The 20,663-nt window shown below is 40.5% G+C and overlaps 1 protein-coding gene across 1 annotated transcript; it reads left to right on the top strand.

Moving 5' to 3' along the window:
* Window positions 1-1,900: 1,900 nt before the first annotated feature.
* LOC117510585 (RILP-like protein 1) lies at window positions 1,901-12,192 on the top strand. The gene is made up of 8 exons (XM_034170365.1): window positions 1,901-2,349; window positions 6,230-6,380; window positions 7,882-8,000; window positions 8,092-8,367; window positions 8,469-8,654; window positions 9,480-9,631; window positions 9,717-9,809; window positions 10,345-12,192. Exons 1-8 carry the CDS (start codon window positions 2,050-2,052, stop codon window positions 10,442-10,444), a joined length of 1,377 nt encoding a protein of 458 aa, XP_034026256.1. The 5' UTR covers window positions 1,901-2,049; the 3' UTR covers window positions 10,445-12,192.
* Window positions 12,193-20,663: the final 8,471 nt, after the last annotated feature.

The following is a 20,663-nucleotide window of genomic DNA, read 5'->3' as shown; positions in this document are numbered from 1 at the left end:
TTAAAGTAAACTGGGATTTTGTGCTGTCTGAAGATCCTCTGTAGTTTTTCCCTTACTCCTGCTAAATAAGGGAGAGACACTCCTCTTCTTGTCTCCGTCTCCTGTCTATCTGGTCTGTTCTCTGGGACTTCTGCACTTTGTCCAGGGACCATCATGGGTACCCACATACTGTGAGGGCTTTCCGGACACGTTGTTCTTTAGCCCTTCCCTCTGCAGTTGTGGGCACCTGTAGGGCTCTGTGTTGAAGCGTCCTGATCACCCCGAGCTTGTGTTCAAGGGTGGTTTGAGCCGAAGAGCAGATATTGGTCAGTGTGAGTTGGTTTTCTGTAAACCCCTGTCTGGTGCTGCCTGTTCTCTCCAATCGTAACATCACAGTCCAAGAAGGATAAATGGTTGTTTCTGGCATCCTCAGGTGTGAACTTTTTCTTTAAGGTGTTTCCTCAGTCACTCACTAATGGCAAATTAATGTGGATCCTTCAAAAGTAGGCTATTCTGTACAGTTTCTTCAGTGATTATTAAATTTGGAATGTTGGCTTTACACATTCAGATGATCCTCTATTGTCTGCTGTGCCTGTGCATGTTCCCTTAACGTTTATTACTTCTGCAGTGTTATCTTTTTTGGTAGTTGTGCTTCAGCTCCTCATATGCTTCCATTAATAGCTTTTGCGCTGCTAGAGTGAAGTATGGGGAATGCATCTCTTCATCTGTGAACTGGGAAATTTGTGATCGATCCATGACTAAAGAAGGCTGTGAACATGTGGTCATCAGAATTATTTAAACCTGGTTTAACTTGGTCATACCTACTCATCTTGCATAGGCCTTAATCAATTAATCTATTTTCTAAACCTACTTATTCCAGTTGAGGGTCATAAGGGAACTCATAAGGGAACTGGAACCTATCCCAGTGAGAGTTGGGGTACACCCTGGACAGGCAGTCAGTTTATTACAGGGTGGGCATGTACAGAGACAAAAATATTCACATGTATGGTCAATTTGGAATGATCAATTCACCTTACCTGTATGTCTCTGGAAGTGGGAGGAAGAAGCTGGACAGCACCTGGAGGAAACTCACACAAACACTGAGAGAACATGTGAACTCTACACAGAGATGACACAAAGCCAGAACCTTCTCGCTGTGAGGCAGCGGTGCTACCCACAACTTGTAAAGCCAGGATGTGTGGCCCACATTAGGTCGAGCCTGGCTTTGGCCTTCATCTGGGATTCATAACTTTTACTTTTGTGCAATGGCACTCTGATCTCCATTTAAAAAAAAAAAAAAAAAAAAACATAAAAACTGATCTGCTAAGGTCTAACAACCCTCTGTTGATCACAAAACTATTGATTATAGATGCATTCGGGGGCAGATCCAGGATTTTATGGGGGGGTTTGCAACCAAGTAAGGTCTGACGATTTGGATTTTTAGGTGCCATTTCCTGCATTTTGGCACATATTTTAAGAGAAAATAACCTATATTATAACCTGTTTTATTAATTTGGACTTGTACAATCTTGAATGTGATGCTACAACATAAGAACGGAGAATATTTAAAAATGTCTTGGCTAAAAAAGTGAACACCTTTGCTACACCTAGCTGAATCATGGTTTGGTTTAAATATATACTTGTTGCTGAATAAATGGTTCAGAAACAGCATTTGTTGGTGGGGGGGCACGTTCTCCACGCTCCCCTTTTCATGTGTCCTGGATCTGCCCCCCGGATACACAAGTTGTAATGATGTGCAATTAATACATTTTTATCAAAACTGTTGAACTCCTAAAATTGAGCAGGATATTATTCGGTAAGTGACTCCTGTGATTATATTATATTTAACTCCGTTCGCACGTGTGGCTCCTCAGCGCCGCTCACTCACAGGGAGGAGGTCAGAGGCGTCGTCATCTTTACGTGAGGACAGTGAACGCAGCACCACATTTTTGACAAGACCGTCAACAAAGTTGTCTCCATGTTCTCCTCGCGCGCCTGTAATGACCTGTCTGAACGAGTTGTGCAGATAACGTGAGTCCGACGACGAGAAAAAGGAGCCGGAGGGCTTTAATGAAGCCGGGAATGGACATGGAAACCTGCCTTCAGTCTGCGCTGCACAGACCCGCGGCCGAGCTGACGGTGACGGACGTGTACGACATCGCGGCGGGACTCGGCCAGGACTTGGAGCGGATCATCGACCGGTTCGGGTGCGAGTCTCTGGTCGGGTTAGTGCCCAAAGTGGTCCGAGTCCTGGAGCAGCTGGAGGCGCTGGTGAGCCGCGGACAGGAGTCCGAGGAGCTGCGGAGAGAGCTGGACAGACTGCGACAGGAGCGGGACGACAGACAGGAGCAGGAGAGGAGGCACCAGACAGTAAGAGACAGACTAACCCGTCACTAACTAGTGCTGCTTAATCAGTTAGACCGGGACAAAGATTCAGTCAAGCACCCTGGTGGCTGGTAGCGGTAATGCTGGCTGTCGATATATACAACCCCTGGCAAAAATTATGGAATCACCGGCCTCGGAGGATGTTCATTCAATTGTTTAATTTTGTAGAAAAAAAGCAGATCACAGACATGACACAAAACTAAAGTCATTTCAAATGGCAACTTTCTGGCTTTAAGAAACACTATAAGAAATCAGGAAAAAATTGTGGCAGTCAGTAATGGTTACTTTTTTAGACCAAGCAGAGGAAAAAAATATGGAATCACTCAATTCTGAGGAAAAAATTATGGAATCATGAAAAACAAAAGAGCGCTCCAACACATCACTAGTATTTTGTTGCACCACCTCTGGCTTTTATAACAGCTTGCAGTCTCTGAGGCATGAACTTCATGAGTGACAAACAGTACTCTTCATCAATCTGACTCTAACTTTCTCTGATTGCTGTTGCCAGATCAGCTTTGCAGGTTGGAGCCTTGTCATGGACCATTTTCTTCAACTTCCACCAAAGATTTTCAATTGGATTAAGATCCGGACTATTTGCAGGCCATGACATTGACCCTATGTGTCTTTTTGCAAGGAATGTTTTCACAGTTTTTGCTCTATGGCAAGATGCATTATCATCTTGAAAAATGATTTCATCATCCCCAAACATCCTTTCAATTGATGAGATAAGAAAAGTGTCCAAAATATCAATGTAAACTTGTGCATTTATTGATGATGTAATGACAGCCATCTCCCCAGTGCCTTTACCTGACATGCAGCCCCATATCATCAATGACTGTGGAAATTTACATGTTCTCTTCAGGCAGTCATCTTTATAAATCTCATTTGAACGGCACCAAACAAAAGTTCCAGCATCATCACCTTGCCCAGTGCAGATTCGAGATTCATCACTGAATATGACTTTCATCCACAGTCCACGATTGCTTTTCCTTAGCCCATTGTAACCTTGTTTTTTTCTGTTTAGGTGTTAATGATGGCTTTCGGTTAGCTTTTCTGTATGTAAATCCCATTTCCTTTAGGCGGTTTCTTACAGTTAGGTCACAGACGTTGACTCCAGTTTCCTCCCATTCGTTCCTCATTTGTTTTGTTGTGCATTTTCGATTTTTGAGACATATTGCTTTAAGTTTTCTGTCTTGATGCTTTGATGTCTTCCTTGGTCTCCCAGTATGTTTGCCTTTAACAACCTTCCCATGTTGTTTGTATTTGGTCCAGAGTTTAGACACAGCTGACTGTGAACAACCAACATCTTTTGCAACATTGCGTGATGATTTACCCTCTTTTAAGAGTTTGATAATCCTCTCCTTTGTTTCAATTGACATCTCTCGTGTTGGAGCCATGATTCATGTCAGTCCACTTGGTGCAACAGCTCTCCAAGGTGTGATCACTCCTTTTTAGATGCAGACTAACGAGCAGATCTGATTTGATGCAGGTGTTAGTTTTGGGGATGAAAATTTACAGGGTGATTCCATAATTTTTTCCTCAGAATTGAATGATTCCATATTTTTTTCCCTCTGCTTGGTCTAAAAAAGTGACCGTTACTGACTGCCACAATTTGTTTTCCTGATTTCTTATAGTGTTTCTTAAAGCCAGAAAGTTGCCATTTGAAATGACTTTAGTTTTGTGTCGTGTCTGTGATCTGCTTTTTTTTTCTACAAAATTAAACAACTGAATGAACATCCTCCGAGGCCGGTGATTACATAATTATTGCCAGGGGTTGTAATTGTTGAACTGTTTGTTACAAAACGCCTTCAGCTCGGGGACATTATAACGAACATTTATTGTCCTCTTTTTTTATCAGATTATAGATCCAGTGATTAATCAGTAATCATTAATTTTAGAATAAATAGGGAATTTGAAGAGGTTACCTTTTGCTGTAGGTTATTGTGATAACCATTGTAAATTATATTTTACTTGATAAGAAAATAAGTACTAAGTAGTTGAAAATATCTTACAATGTTCATATTATGTCAGTTAAAAATAAGATTCACAAAAGTCACATTTGAGAAACTGAACCAAGCTCATGTTTGTGACTTTAACACAATAAATAAATTTAATAGTTGTTCAATTTTTTCAAAGTAGTTGCCAGTTGATTTGATTTTCTGTTGTCAAGTCTGTGATTACAAAGGAAGTAATCATTTCACCTCTTGTCTATGTGGATGTTTACATTTTCATTATGTCTGCGCATACAAAGTTGGAAAATATGGTTGAAATTAATATCCCGATATCAATACAATGACTGTGGAAAATTAATACAAAATCACATCCAAAAAATGTTGCAATGTTATGGTTTACAGTTTTGTTGTTGCTGACCAACAATCAAAAATCTAAATAGATTTACATTGCCATTATATAAAACATAGCAGAAAAATCTTTATTTTGCTTATAAATGATTAGTTATCATTCTAGTTTCAGATTGATTTTCTGTTCATTGATTATTGGATGACACATTTCAGCACTACTGTTGAGGATATTTGACATATTAGTTTGTTTATGCACCTTCTTGTGCTCTGCATTCTCAACATGCATTCCACATCTGGAACGAGTCTAGTTGGAAGATGTTCGAGTGTTAATAGTGGGAAATGTTAAAATCAGCTTCACTGTTATGTATAATAACGGGTCTCTTTGCATATTTTCTTTTAATGCAGCAGATAATATTTACAGAGGAATCCTTCAAATGGTGATACAAACACCAAATTTGGCAAAAGTACACCTTAGATATTACTCTTTGAAAAAACGGACAGGCCACTTGAATTTTCATTAGGCGGCCACGTAGGGGTCATACATAGGGGTAAAAATTATAAAAATGCTCCAGTCATATTGAAAATTATACCACATTATTTGTCTGTAAAAATTCAAAAAAAGTATAGTTTTAGACTATCTATGACTGAATTCTATAGAGTTCTGGGGTAAAAACAACAAGAATGGTGACAAAGTTCAGTTTCAGTTTGTACAGGGGCTCAAAAGTTAGAGTTGCTCCAATTTTGTTCAAAGGTGATGCAAATTATTGGTTAATAGGTTTCAAAAAGGAATAGTTTGCACCATGTATCATGCTTAGTTATCACATTACAGGGTAACATTATGTCACATGTCAATTCAATGGAGGTCAACATTATTTGACCTTTACTTTAGAGACCAAGCATTCAACACAGTCAGAACTATTCCATTTATTAATCCAAGTAGCTCAACAAACAATTTGCACCATTTTTTACTAAAATTGGAGCAACTTTAACTTTTTACCCCTGTACAAAATGAAATTGACCTTTGTCACCATTCTTAAGGTTTTTACCCATAACTCCATAACATTCAGTCATAGACAATCCAGACTATACCTTTTTGGAATCTTTATTATCAGACAAATAATGTGGTATAGTTTTCAATATGATTGGAGCACTTTTATATTTTAACCCCTGTGTAATTCTTCAATTGACCCCTACGTGGCCGCCTATTGAAAATTCAAGTGGCCCGTCAGTTTTTTCAAAAGAGAAATGTCTAAGGAGAATTTGTGCTGGATTTGATGCTTGTATCACCATGTGAAGTATTGTTTCAGTTATTTGCTGCACTATTTGTGATTATATTTTAGAAGTCTGTGATCAGGTTGTATAGCCTGGCGTCCTGTCCAGGGTGTACACTGCCTCACACCACTACTGGGATAGGCTCCAGCGCCCCCGTGACCTTTAATTGGAGTAAGCGGGTATCGAAGATGAATGAATGAATGATTATGTTATGTTGTATGCCTGTTCCCATTACACATTCTTTCATTTACAAATACCAACGTTCAACATGCTGCTGTGTTATTCTTGTTCAGGAGTTGGAGCAGGTGGACGATATGTGGAGAGGGGAGGTTAAGGACCTGATGTCCCAAATCAGCCACCTTCAGGCGGAGAACAACAGGCTGCTGGTGAGCGTTTCCCTCCAAGAGTCTCCCATCACAGAGGAAGACTCGCAGAAACAGGAGGGTAGGTTTACCTGAATTGGAATCAGAATCCTTTTATTGTCATTTTACAGTGTACGCAGTACAAAGTATAATGAGATTTTTAAAAATAGCAGCTCTCTTTTCAGTGTAGTGGTTGATGATAAATAAATGATAGAGTTGATATAAAATAGAATAGAATAATAAGAATGAAGGAAAGCAAAAAACTGTATACAAAATACGAGGAATGTGCCAAGATGTACGACACTAGCTGCAAATATAAAGAAGGGTTCCGTGGGAGAGGAACATTATATTGCACATGAGGGGGGAAAAAAAATTCACAGTTCTGCTATTTCTGTTTCTTATAAATTCCTTTTTGGTGGCGTTCAGGGCAATAACGGCTCTTGGGTAAACGCTGTTCCTCTCTGTCCGTGCCTTTATTGCTCCATAAGGCCTCCCTGAGGGTAACAGTCTGAAAAGGTGGTGTCTGGGGTGGGAGGAGTCTCTGCTGATGTTGTGAGCTCTCCTAAGGCAGCGGGGGTTGTAGATGTCCTCCAGAGAAGGGAGGGGGCAGCCGATCAGTTTCTGGGCTGTATTATGACCCTTTGGAGTGCCTTCCTCTCCACAGCGCTGCAGCTGTGGAACCATAATGTGATTCCACAGCTCAACACTCACTCCACCGAGCACCGGAAGGAGGACAACAACTGTTTGGTTGACAGGTTGCTCCTCCTGAGTAGTCTCAGGAAGAAGCATGGATTGTAGCATAGATCTAAGAATTATCAGATAGATAGGTGTGTCTGTTTTTTCTTATGTCGAGTGAACATGAAGAGGTTTCATGCTCAGGATTTCACGGGAGTGTATCCCAGCACACAGTAAGTGGTTAGATTAACCAATCACCTTACAGTTATGAGGTGACAGTGCAAAACCACCCTGAAAAAAAATCCTCAGAGCTGTTTGGATGGAGATTTGTATGATAATCACTACAGTGCCATCTGTTGTGTATGGAAGGCTTGCCACTGTCCATGTGCTGTTGTGCAGTGTCTTGCGAGTGTACCCGGTAATAAATTAGTTTGGTACTGGCTGGGTGACAGTACAGATCTGATCCGTGCCTCACATTTATGTTCTCACTGCAGATTTATGTTCCACTCGTCATCTACATGGTGCACATTCTGCATAGTTTTGCGGTATTCACATAGGATTGTGTGCTACGTACTGCATGCAGCAATTTAAAAAAAAAGGAGGCTGTGAAAGTAGAGCCAGCCAGGAGCTTAGAAAGGAGACTAATTTTGAAGCAGACACAGATATAACCTTTGTGTGAGATATTTATGGTGGCTGCAGATTTACGTCATGTGCAGAGCTAAACACACACACATGCAGTGCATGTGCTGATTTTTTTTTTTTTTTTTAACTAAACATTTGCTGTTTGGTGTAAATAGTCATGTGAAAGGAAGAAAATAAAAAATAATTGTCAGTTTGTTGTCCTTACTAATATAGTGTGTGGTGATTTAGAGTTTTATATGTATTATGTTACTGCACTTGCTGTACAGGTATGTGGGAGAAGGAAAGGCAGGCGATGAAGAAGTTGAAGGACATAGTGGATAAGCAGAGAGGTGAAATCCGAGCTAAAGACCATCAGCTGACATTACGAAATGAGGACATTGAGGCGGTGAGAAATTACATTCAAACTGCCATAGTTTGCAGTTTCCAGTCCTTAACCAGAGTTAATGAAGGTGAGAGCCAGATTCTTTCTGCCGTAGCTCCAGATGCAGCAGCAGCGGCTGATAAGAATCAACCAGGACCTTCGGCGTCGGATCGGTGCAGTGGAGGCGCAGAGCAAGGCCCTGATCCAGCGGAGGGCAGAGCTGGAGGCTGCAGCACAGCTGCAAAATCAGGAGCTGGTGGCTCTGCATCAGGAAGTGAGGAGGCTGAAGAAGGAGCACCAAGACTGGGAACTAGAAAGAGAGATAACTGAGATAGAAGAGTGCTCACTCATCAGATCAAGACTATCACCATCTGCATCCTTACAAACAAAGGTGGCATGTTCACAGTTCATTAAAACATTGTTCAGAAGATTTGTGCTTTCAGACACTGGTCTTTTGGTGTTAAACTGACTGTTTACTTGTCATAAACACAGTCCTTTGCAGAAACACCAGTTAAGGCCAACAAAACAAATTCTGTGTGGGCGGAGTGTCGTGGTGACGCCGGATTCCTGGCTAAATGTTTTGAGCATGAGGAGAGGCTGACTCTTCTCCCAAGGTCAGCAAAGACAGAAAATGAACACGAGGGTGAAGATGAAGATGAGGACACGGCAGCGCTACTGGTAACACCTCCCTGTGTACACAGTCTTACTGTTTTATATTCTGAGACCTACTGTAACAGTGTTTATTAAACACACCGTTTGCCTCCTCTGTCATGCTGGTGTGTCCTGTGGGAGCGTGCATGCTGTACTTTCGCTCTACTCCAGAATATTTAAGTTACGTAATTTGACCTTCAGTGTTGGCAACCATGCATTTCTTTAGAATGCTTTAGAGTGGTTGGAAAAATGAGGACATGGAAAATGTCCTGATATTGAAGGTGTCTTATAATGAGAATGTCCTGAATTGTCATAAAAACAAGTGTGCAGACACACAAAATAAAATGATCCGAATAATGTAGTAGTGGTAATAATAACAGTAGTAGTTTGTACCATTGTTTTTTAATTTGTTTAAATCAACCAGTCTAGAACTTACCAAAATGATTTTTTTTTTTTTTTTGTCAACCAACAATTTCCCAAATAAAGTTAAGTGTTATCTTAAAAATTATTTGTTGAATCTATAAAATGTCAGATAACAGGAAAACTTGCTCATCATAATTTTCCAGAGGCCAAGAAGGGAAACTTCAAAGTGTTTATAAAAAAAACCCTCAAGATATTGAGATTATAATGATCTGAAGTAGGGGAAAAGTTACCAACTTGTAAAATGTAATCTCTTTTAACTAGTGAGAGATTTTTGCATTTTTCATTGGTAAATGATTAATTGGCTGGTTGTTGACTGACTTGACATCATCTGTAGCACAGTGCTCTCTAGTGGTCAAAAAGTGCACACAGCAGTGTTATAATATGCTTTGCCTTCACCTGAAGAAATCTATGTATGGACATGCTGTGCAGGGAGAAACTAAGTCACCAACTGAGGAGGAGTCTGACGAGGAGGCAGACAAACCTCATTTCACCCTGCAGGAGCTGCGGGATGTCCTGCAGGAGAGGAATGAACTCAAGAGCCAAGTGTTTCTGTTGCAGGAAGAGCTGGCTTACTACAAAAGGTGTGCTATTGTCCCTCAAACTGACAGTTCTGGACCTATGAGAAGATTTTCATGCAGAAATTAATAGCTTTTCCTCATCCCTCAGTGAGGAGCTGGAGGAGGAAGCTGTTGGTACTCCACCATCTCCTCCACTAGCTTCTGCTCCTGCTGATCAGCCTGAATCAGGAATCAGACATCTGTGAGTGATGAGTGACAGCTTATCTTTACTTTGACCTTTGACTTTCATTTTTTAGCCTTGTGACCGTTGATTTTTTTTTTTTTTTTTAGATACATTCAGTCATCTTTATTTGTGAAGATTTTTTGAATGTTTCCACTAAAACCTTTCCAAATATTATGCACAACTGATCATCAATGGATATTTTTGTGCACATCATCTAAATCCTCTTATGGAACACATGTAGTGTAAGAAATGTCAGATACGTATATCAATAAGTATGCCATTTGTCTTCATATCGTGTGAAGTAGTTTGTTGGATATTTAAACGTTAGACACTCCTATTTTATATCCACAGCTACCCTAAGTGGTTTTGGACTGACAATAAACCAGATGAACCCCATTTCCTCTTACAGTTTCTCCTAACAATATGTGTTCACTGTTAAGTCATTGAGGTTTGCAAATCATGCACTTTTTTTAATAGAATGGTGCACATGCTTTTTATGTTGTTACAATATTCTGCATTTCCTTTCTGTCTTCATCTCTTTGTACATTTTCAGGATCTTCACTGCCATAATGCCGATGGTGGCGGCGGGTTTGATTGCAGATGATCCCACATTGCTACCGATCAGACGATTAATTTCCTTGGTACAACCCTGAATTTTATTTTAATGTGGTTGATTTTATTTCTTGTAACACCTTCTCACAGCATATCTGGTGTTTTTAACACCAAATCTGCATACTTATATTCAGTTATTTATTGTCTGCTTCATGTTGTTAGGACATATTTTCCTAAATTAATTGATTATTGTGCGATTAAGTAGAATTATTATTGCTACCCAAGGCCAAAATATGGCCATCAGGTATTGTGAAGACTGTACGTCTGTCTGCCTGTCTGTACTCAGCATAAGTCCAGTCCTATTACGGCCAGGGTCTTCAAATTCACAGGGAACATTCTTGGGACACAGACCTTGGACAAGTTAAAAGATGGCTAATCTTGATGTATTCTAGGGAGTCAAAACGTCACATTCTTTCTACACACTCTTTCATTGATTACATGCTCATATGGCCGAGGGCAGGGTTGGGTAGGATTACTTTGAAATGTAATCTACAAGTAATCCAAATGTATGTACATACATACATGTAATCCACATGTATTCTTTCAAAGTAATCCTACTCAACCTTGGCCGAGGGTATTTTAGCATTGCGTTATATTTTTATTTTATCAGTGCTAACATACCACGGATTGCATCAGAATAGCCTATGTTCACAGAATGAGGTGTCTCTTTTCTGAGGGCACTCTGGATATTGTCCATAAGAGTGGTGGAAATTTTTCCTTAAGGTGATGAAAAAGTGTGGAGCAGTGTGGAGCAAGTAGCTCAGCGAACACAGCGGCCTGTGTTGAATTTTGCAACATTTAAGTTGACTGAGTTGCTCTCTGGAACATTCTGAGAATTTGCAGAATCCCTTTACCACTGTCGCCTGTGTGCTTGCTCTAGGGGTTGGTAAGGTTAGACCTTGCTTGTGTGATGCACCTTGAGGCAGCTTTGTTGGGATTTGGCGCTATATAAAATTAAATAAATTGAAGGTGAAGTTGAAAATCCCTAACAAGCTGCTGGACATCATAGTCAGCCTGTACATAAGTACTGTGAGTTTTTTCAGGAGTGGAGGCAGAGTCTCTGATGTCTTCTCAGTGAATTCTGACATTCATCAGGGATTGTTCTGGCTCCTCCTCTGGTTCAGTGCTTGCACAGAATGAGTGAGTATCAGGTAGAGTTGTAGAGTTCAGCAGACTTAGGTGTCTTTGTCAGTGAGGAAACGTATGCTGACCTTGACTTTGCAGCTGATGCTGTTATCACTGGATACACTAGCTGCAGCACTTGAAAAGCTGATTGAGGAGTCAGAGTGTCTGGGTTTATGATTGACCTTGATTAAGACAGTTCTTTAGTGACTCTCTAGACTCAGCCATCATAAGTGCATCTATTTTAGTGAAAGTGTCGAAGCTGTTGAGAAATTCACTAATCTCAGCAGTGACATCTATGCCTTTGAATTAGAAAGATGCCTGGAAAGTGCTCATGGAGTCATGAGGTTGCTGGACACATGCGTTTCTCATTGCCGTGCCAATACTTCTGTCAGACATTGAAGGTCGAATGCTTTAGGGTCCTGGTCCTTCTAGGCTGAGTGTACTAAGGTGTAAGACTTGGACACTATCTAGTGATGTCAGGAAAAGATGTCTTTGGTCCAGGATCTCTCTGGATAATCCTTGGGTGCGACTGAAATTACTTCATGTTAAAAGAACAGTTACTTGTCCAGAATGTAAGTACTTTGGTGCCGAGGACTCCAACAACTGGAAAAGACCAAATGGACGTCACCTGACTGACAAATACAACCCCAATTCCAGTAATGTTGGGACGTTGTGTAAAATGCAAATAAAAACAATACGATTTGCAAATCCTCTTCAACCTATATTCATTTGAATACACCACAAAGACAAGATATTTAATGTTCAAACTGATAAACTTTATTGTTTTGTGCAAATATTTGCTCATTTAGAAAGGGATGCCTGCAACACGTTTCAAAAAAGTTGGGACAGGGCAACAAAAAATTGGGAAAGTTGATGAATGCTCAAAGAACACCTAATTGAAAAGAGGTGAGTGTCATGATTGGGTATAAAAGGAGTATCTCCAAAAGGTTCAGCCTTTCACAAGCAAAGATGGGGCGAGGATCACCACTTTATGAACAACTGCGTGAAAAAATAGTCCAACAGTTTAAGAACAATGTTTCTTAGTGTTCAATTGCAAGGAATTTAGGGATTCCATCATCTACAGTCCATAATATAATCAGAAGATTCAGAGAATCTGGAGAACCTTCTACACATAAGCGGCAAGACCGAAAACCAACATTTAATGCCCCTGACCTTTGATCCTTCAGGCGGCATTGCATTAAAAACCGACATCATTGTATAAAGGATCTTACCGTGTGGGCTCAGGCACACTTCAGAAAACCATTGTCAGTTAACACAGCTCATCGCTACATCTACAAGTGCAAGTTAAAACTCTACCATGCAAAGTGAAAGCCATACATCAACAACATCCAGAAATGCCGTTGCCTTCTCTGGGCCTGAGCTCATTTGAAATGGACAGACACAAAGTGGAAAAGTGTGCTGTGGTCTGATCATGGACGTCGTGTCCGGACAAAAGAGGAAAAAGACCGTCCAGATTGTTACCAGCACAAAGTTCAAAAGCCAGCATCTGTGATGGTATGGGGGTGTGATAGTGCCCATGGCATGGGCAACTTACACATCTGTGATGGCGCCATCAGTGCTGAAAAGTACATCCAGGTTTTGGAGCAACACATGCTGCCATCCAAGCAATGTCTTTTTCAGGGACGTCCCTGCTTATTTTTAGAAGACAATGCCAAGCCAGATTCTGCACATGTTACAACAGTGTGGCTTCATAGAAAAAGAGTGCGGGTACTAGACTGGTCTGCCTGCAGTCCAGACCTGTCGCCCATTGAAAATGTGTGGCGCATTATGAAGCGCAAAATATCAATCAATCAATCAATCAATCAATCAATCAATTTTTTTTATATGTATAGCGCCAAATCACAACAAACAGTTGCCCCAAGGCGCTTTATATTGTAAGGCAAGGCCATACAATAATTATGTAAAACCCCAACGGTCAAAACGACCCCCTGTGAGCAAGCACTTGGCTACAGTGGGAAGGAAAAACTCCCTTTTAACAGGAAGAAACCTCCAGCAGAACCAGGCTCAGGGAGGGGCAGTCTTCTGCTGGGACTGGTTGGGGCTGAGGGAGAGAACCAGGAAAAAGATATGCTGTGGAGGGGAGCAGAGATTGATCACTAATGATTAAATGCAGAGTGGTGCATACAGAGCAAAAAGAGAAAGAAACAGTGCATCATGGGAACCCCCCAGCAGTCTACGTCTATAGCAGCATAACTAAGGGATGGTTCAGGGTCACCTGATCCAGCCCTAACTATAAGCTTTAGCAAAAAGGAAAGTTTTAAGCCTAATCTTAAAAGTAGAGAGGGTGTCTGTCTCCCTGATCTGAATTGGGAGCTGGTTCCACAGGAGAGGAGCCTGAAAGCTGAAGGCTCTGCCTCCCATTCTACTCTTACAAACCCTAGGAACTACAAGTAAGCCTGCAGTCTGAGAGCGAAGCGCTCTATTGGGGTGATATGGTACTACGAGGTCCCTAAGATAAGATGGGACCTGATTATTCAAAACCTTATAAGTAAGAAGAAGAATTTTAAATTCTGTTCTAGAATTAACAGGAAGCCAATGAAGAGAGGCCTATATGGGTGAGATATGCTCTCTCCTTCTAGTCCCCGTCAGTACTCTAGCTGCAGCATTTTGAATTAACTGAAGGCTTTTTAGGGAACTTTTAGGACAACCTGATAATAATGAATTACAATAGTCCAGCCTAGAGGAAATAAATGCATGAATTAGTTTTTCAGCATCACTCTGAGACAAGACCTTTCTGATTTTAGAGATATTGCGTAAATGCAAAAAAGCAGTCCTACATATTTGTTTAATATGCGCTTTGAATGACATATCCTGATCAAAAATGACTCCAAGATTTCTCACAGTATTACTAGAGGTCAGGGTAATGCCATCCAGAGTAACAATCTGGTTAGACACCATGTTTCTAAGATTTGTGGGGCCAAGTACAATAACTTCAGTTTTATCTGAGTTTAAAAGCAGGAAATTAGAGATCATCCATGTCTTTATGTCTGTAAGACAATCCTGCAGTTTAGCTAATTGGTGTGTGTCCTCTGGCTTCATGGATAGATAAAGCTGGGTATCATCTGCATAACAATGAAAATTTAAGCAATACCGTCTAATAATACTGCCTAAGGGAAGCATGTATAAAGTGAATAAAATTGGTCCTAGCACAGAACCTTGTGGAACTCCATAATTAACTTTAGTCTGTGAAGAAGATTCCCCATTTACATGAACAAATTGTAATCTATTAGACAAATATGATTCAAACCACCGCAGCGCAGTGCCTTTAATACCTATGGCATGCTCTAATCTCTGTAATAAAATTTTATGGTCAACAGTATCAAAAGCAGCACTGAGGTCTAACAACAAGCACAGAGATGAGTCCACTGTCCGAGGCCATAAGAAGATCATTTGTAACCTTCACTAATGCTGTTTCTGTACTATGATGAATTCTAAAACCTGACTGAAACTCTTCAAATAGACCATTCCTCTGCAGATGATCAGTTAGCTGTTTTACAACTACCCTTTCAAGAATTTTTGAGAGAAAAGGAAGGTTGGAGATTGGCCTATAATTAGCTAAGATAGCTGGGTCAAGTGATGGCTTTTTAAGTAATGGTTTAATTACTGCCACCTTAAAAGCCTGTGGTACATATAGCCAACTAACAAAGATAGATTGATCATATTTAAGATCGAAGCATTAAATAATGGTAGGGCTTCCTTGAGCAGCCTGGTAGGAATGGGGTCTAATAAACATAGTAACTAATGAAAATAACTCAGACAGAACAATCGGAGAGAAAGAGTCTAACCAAATACCGGCATCACTGAAAGCAGCCAAAGATAATGATACGTCTTTGGGATGGTTATGAGTAATTTTTTCTCTAATAGTTAAAATTTTGTTAGCAAAGAAAGTCATGAAGTCATTACTAGTTAAAGTTAATGGAATACTCAGCTCAATAGAGCTCTGACTCTTTGTCAGCCTGGCTACAGTGCTGAAAAGAAACCTGGGGTTGTTCTTATTTTCTTCAATTAGTGATGAGTAGAAAGATGTCCTAGCTTTACGGAGGGCTTTTTTATAGAGCAACAGACTCTTTTTCCAGGCTAAGTGAAGATCTTCTAAATTAGTGAGACGCCATTTCCTCTCCAACTTACGGGTTATCTGCTTTAAGCTACGAGTTTGTGAGTTATACCACGGAGTCAGGCACTTCTGATTTAAAGCTCTCTTTTTTAGAGGAGCCTAAGTTGTCCAAAGTTGTCTTCAATGAGGATGTAAAACTATTGACGAGATACTCTATCTCACTTACAGAGTTTAGGTAGCTACTCTGCACTGTGTTGGTATATAGCATTAGAGAACATGAAGGAATCATATCCTTAAACCTAGTTACAGCGCTTTCTGAAAGACTTCTAGTGTAATGAAACTTATTCCCCACTGCTGGGTAGTCCATCAGAGTAAATGTAAATGTTATTAAGAAATGATCAGACAGAAGGGAGTTTTCAGGGAATACTGTTAAGTCTTCTATTTCCATACCATAAGTCAGAACAAGATCTAAGATATGATTAAAGTGGTGGGTGGACTCATTTACTTTTTGAGCAAAGCCAATAGAGTCTAATAATAGATTAAATGCAGTGTTGAGGCTGTCATTCTCAGCATCTGTGTGGATGTTAAAATCGCCCACTATAATTATCTTATCTGAGCTAAGCACTAAGACAAAAGGTCTGAAAATTCACAGAGAAACTCACAGTAACGACCAGGTGGACGATAGATAATAACAAATAAAACTGGTTTTTGGGACTTCCAATTTGGATGGACAAGACTAAGAGTCAAGCTTTCAAATGAATTAAAGCTCTGTCTGGGTTTTTGATTAATTAATAAGCTGGAATGGAAGATTGCTGCTAATCCTCCGCCCCGGCCCGTGCTACGAGCATTCTGACAGTTAGTGTGACTCAGGGGTGTTGACTCATTTAAACTAACATATTCATCCTGCTGTAACCAGGTTTCTGTAAGGCAGAATAAATCAATATGTTGATCAATTATTATATCATTTACCAACAGGGACTTAGAAGAGAGAGACCTAATGTTTAATAGACCACATTTAACTGTTTTAGTCTGTGGTGCAGTTGAAGGTGCTATATTATTTTTTCTTTTTGAATTTTTATGCTTAAATAGATTTTTGCTGGTTATTGGTAGTCTGGGAGCAGGAACCGTCTCTACGGGGATGGGGTAATGAGGGGATGGCAGGGGGAGAGAAACTGCAGAGAGGTGTGTAAGACTACAGCTCTGCTTCCTGGTCCCAACCCTGGATAGTCACGGTTTGGAGGATTTAAGAAAATTGGCCAGATTTCTAGAAATGAGAGCTGCTCCATCCAAAGTGGGATGGATGCCGTCTCTCCTAACAAGACCAGGTTTTCCCCAGAAGCTTTGCCAATTATCTATGAAGCCCACCTCATTTTTTGGACACCACTCAGACAGCCAGCATTTCAAGGAGAACATGCGTCTAAACATGTCACTCCCGGTCCGATTGGGGAGGGGCCCAGAGAAAACTACAGAGTCCGACATTGTTTTTGCAAAGTTACACACCGAATTAATGTTAATTTTAGTGACCTCCGATTGGCGTAACCAGGTGTCATTACTGCCGACGTGAATTACAATCTTACCAAATTTACGCTTAGCCTTAGCCAGCAGTTTCAAATTTCCTTCAATGTCGCCTGCTCTGGCCCCCGGAAGACAATTGACTATGGTTGCTGGTGTCGCTAACTTCACATTTCTCAAAACAGAGTCGCCAATAACCAGAGTTTGATCCTCGGCGGGTGTGTCGTCGAGTGGGGAAAAACGGTTAGAGATGTGAACGGGTTGGCGGTGTACACGGGGCTTCTGTTTAGGGCTACGCTTCCTCCTCACAGTCACCCAGTCAGCCTGCTTTCCCGGCTGCTCGGGATCTGCCAGGGGGTAACTAACGGCGGCTAAGCTACCTTGGTCCGCACCGACTACAGGGGCCTGGCTAGCTGTAGAATTTTCCACGGTGCGGAGCCGAGTCTCCAATTCGCCCAGCCTGGCCTCCAAAGCTACGAATAAGCTACACTTATTACAAGTACCGTTACTGCTAAAGGAGGCCGAGGAATAACTAAACATTTCACACCCAGAGCAGAAAAGTGCGGGAGAGACAGGAGAAGCCGCCATGCTAAACCGGCTAAGAGCTAGTAGCTACGCTAAGCTAGCGGATTCCTAAAAACACGCAAAGTGAATAATGTGTAAATAATTTAGAGGTGATTCAGCAGAAGGAGTGCTTTAGTTAAGGCACGTAAAGATTACACTGGGAAACAAATCGTAATCTAGATAACTAGATCAATCTAACTGCGCAGATTAAACAGCTAACAGATACAGAAAAACACAGCTGTGCTCCGGAACAGGAAGTGATACAATACCACAATGAGAGCCAACCACCAGTAGAGGCAAGCAAGCTTCTGGTAATTGGCAAAGCTTCTGGGGAAAACCTGGTCTTGTTAGGAGAGACGGCATCCATCCCACTTTGGATGGAGCAGCTCTCATTTCTAGAAATCTGGCCAATTTTCTTAAATCCTCCAAACTGTGACTATCCAGGGTTGGGACCAGGAAGCAGAGTTGTAGTCTTACACACCTCTCTGCAGCTTCTCTCCCCCTGCCATCCCCTTATTACCCCATCCCCGTAGAGACGGTGCCTGCTCCCAGACCACCAATAACCAGCAAAAATCTATTTAAGCATAAAAAATCAAAAAGAAAAAATAATATAGCACCTTCAACTGCACCACAGACTAAAACAGTTAAATGTGGTCTATTAAACATTAGGTCTCTCTCTTCTAAGTCCCTGTTAGTAAATGATATAATAATTGATCAACATATTGATTTATTCTGCCTTACAGAAACCTGGTTACAGCAGGATGAATATGTTAGTTTAAATGAGTCGACACCCCCGAGTCACACTAACTGCCAGAATGCTCGTAGCACGGGCCGAGGCGGAGGATTAGCAGCAATCTTCCATTCCAGCTTATTAATTAATCAAAAACCCAGACAGAGCTTTAATTAATTTGAAAGCTTGACTCTTAGTCTTGTCCATCCAAATTGGAAGTCCCAAAAACCAGTTTTATTTGTTATCTATTGTCCACCTGGTCGTTACTGTGAGTTTCTCTGTGAATTTTCAGACCTTTTGTCTGACTTAGTGCTTAGCTCAGATAAGATAATTATAGTGGGCGATTTTAACATCCACACAGATGCTGAGAATGACAGCCTCAACACTGCATTTAATCTATTATTAGACTCAATTGGCTTTGCTCAAAATGTAAATGAGTCCATCATATCTTAGATCTTGTTCTGACTTATGGTATGGAAATTGAAGACTTAACAGTATTCCCTGAAAACTCCCTTCTCTCTGATCATTTCTTAATAACGTTTACATTTACTCTGATGGACTACCCAGCAGTGGGGAATAAGTTTCATTACACTAGAAGTCTTTCAGAAAGCGCTGTAACTAGGTTTAAGGATATGATTCCTTCTTTATGTTCTCTAATGCCATATACCAACACAGTGCAGAGTAGCTAGCTAAACTCTGTAAGTGAGGGTATCTCGTCAATAGTTTTACATCCTCATTGAAGACAACTTTGGATGCTGTAGCTACTCTGAAAAAGAGAGCTTTAAATCAGAAGTGCCTGACTCCGTGGTATAACTCAAACTCACAGCTTAAAGCAGATAACCCGTAAGTTGGAGAGGAAATGGGGTATCACTAATTTAGAAGCTCTTCACTTAGCCTGGAAAAAGAGTCTGTTGCTCTATAAAAAAGCCCTCCGTAAAGCTAGGACATCTTACTACTCATCACTAATTGAAGAAAATAAGAACAACCCCAGGTTTCTTTTCAGCACTGTAGCCAGGCTGACAAAGAGTCAGAGCTCTATTGAGCCGAGTATTCCTTTAACTTTAACTAGTAATGACTTCATGACTTTCTTTGCTAATAAAATTTTAACTATTAGAGAAAAAATTACTCATAACCATCCCAAAGACGTATCGTTATCTTTGGCTGCTTTCAGTGATGCCGATATTTGGTTAGACGCTTTCTCTCAGATTGTTCTGTCTGAGTTATTTTCATTAGTTACTTCATCCAAACCATCAACATGTCTATTAGACCCCATTCCTACCAGGCTGCTCAAGGAAGCCCTACCATTATTTAATGCTTCGATCTTAAATATGATCAATTTATCTTTATTAGTTGGCTATGTACCACAGGCTTTTAAGGTGGCAGTAATTAAACCATTACTTAAAAAGCCATCACTTGACCCAGCTATCTTAGCTAATTATAGGCCAATCTCCAACCTTCCTTTTCTCTCAAAAATTCTTGAAAGGGTAGTTGTAAAACAGCTAACTGATCATCTGCAGAGGAATGGTCTATTTGAAGAGTTTCAGTCAGGTTTTAGAATTCATCATAGTACAGAAACAGCATTAGTGAAGGTTACAAATGATCTTCTTATGGCCTCAGACAGTGGACTCATCTCTGTGCTTGTTCTGTTAGACCTCAGTGCTGCTTTTGATACTGTTGACCATAAAATTTTATTACAGAGATTAGAGCATGCCATAGGTATTAAAGGCACTGCGCTGCGGTGGTTTGAATCATATTTATCTAATAGATTACAATTTGTTCATGTAAATGGGGAATCTTCTTCACAGACTAAGGTTAATTATGGAGTTCCAGAAGGTTCTGTGCTAGGACCAATTTTATTCACTTTATACATGCTTCCCTTAGGCAGTATTATTAGACGGCATTGGCATTGTTACGCAGATGATACCCAGCTTTATCTATCCATGAAGCCAGAGGACACACACCAATTAGCTAAACTGCAGGATTGTCTTACAGACATAAAGACATGGATGACCTCTAATTTCCTGCTTTTAAACTCAGATAAAACTGAAGTTATTGTACTTGGCCCCACAAATCTTAGAAACATGGTGTCTAACCAGATCCTTACTCTGGATGGCATTACCCTGACCTCTAGTAATACTGTGAGAAATCTTGGAGTCATTTTTGATCAGGATATGTCATTCAAAGCGCATATTAAACAAATATGTAGGACTGCGTTTTTGCATTTACGCAATATCTCTAAAATTAGAAATGTCTT

This window comes from Thalassophryne amazonica, chromosome 5, assembly GCF_902500255.1.
Source record: "Thalassophryne amazonica chromosome 5, fThaAma1.1, whole genome shotgun sequence".
Classification (NCBI taxonomy): Eukaryota; Metazoa; Chordata; class Actinopteri; order Batrachoidiformes; family Batrachoididae; genus Thalassophryne; species Thalassophryne amazonica.
This window is presented reverse-complemented; position numbering and strand designations above follow the sequence as displayed.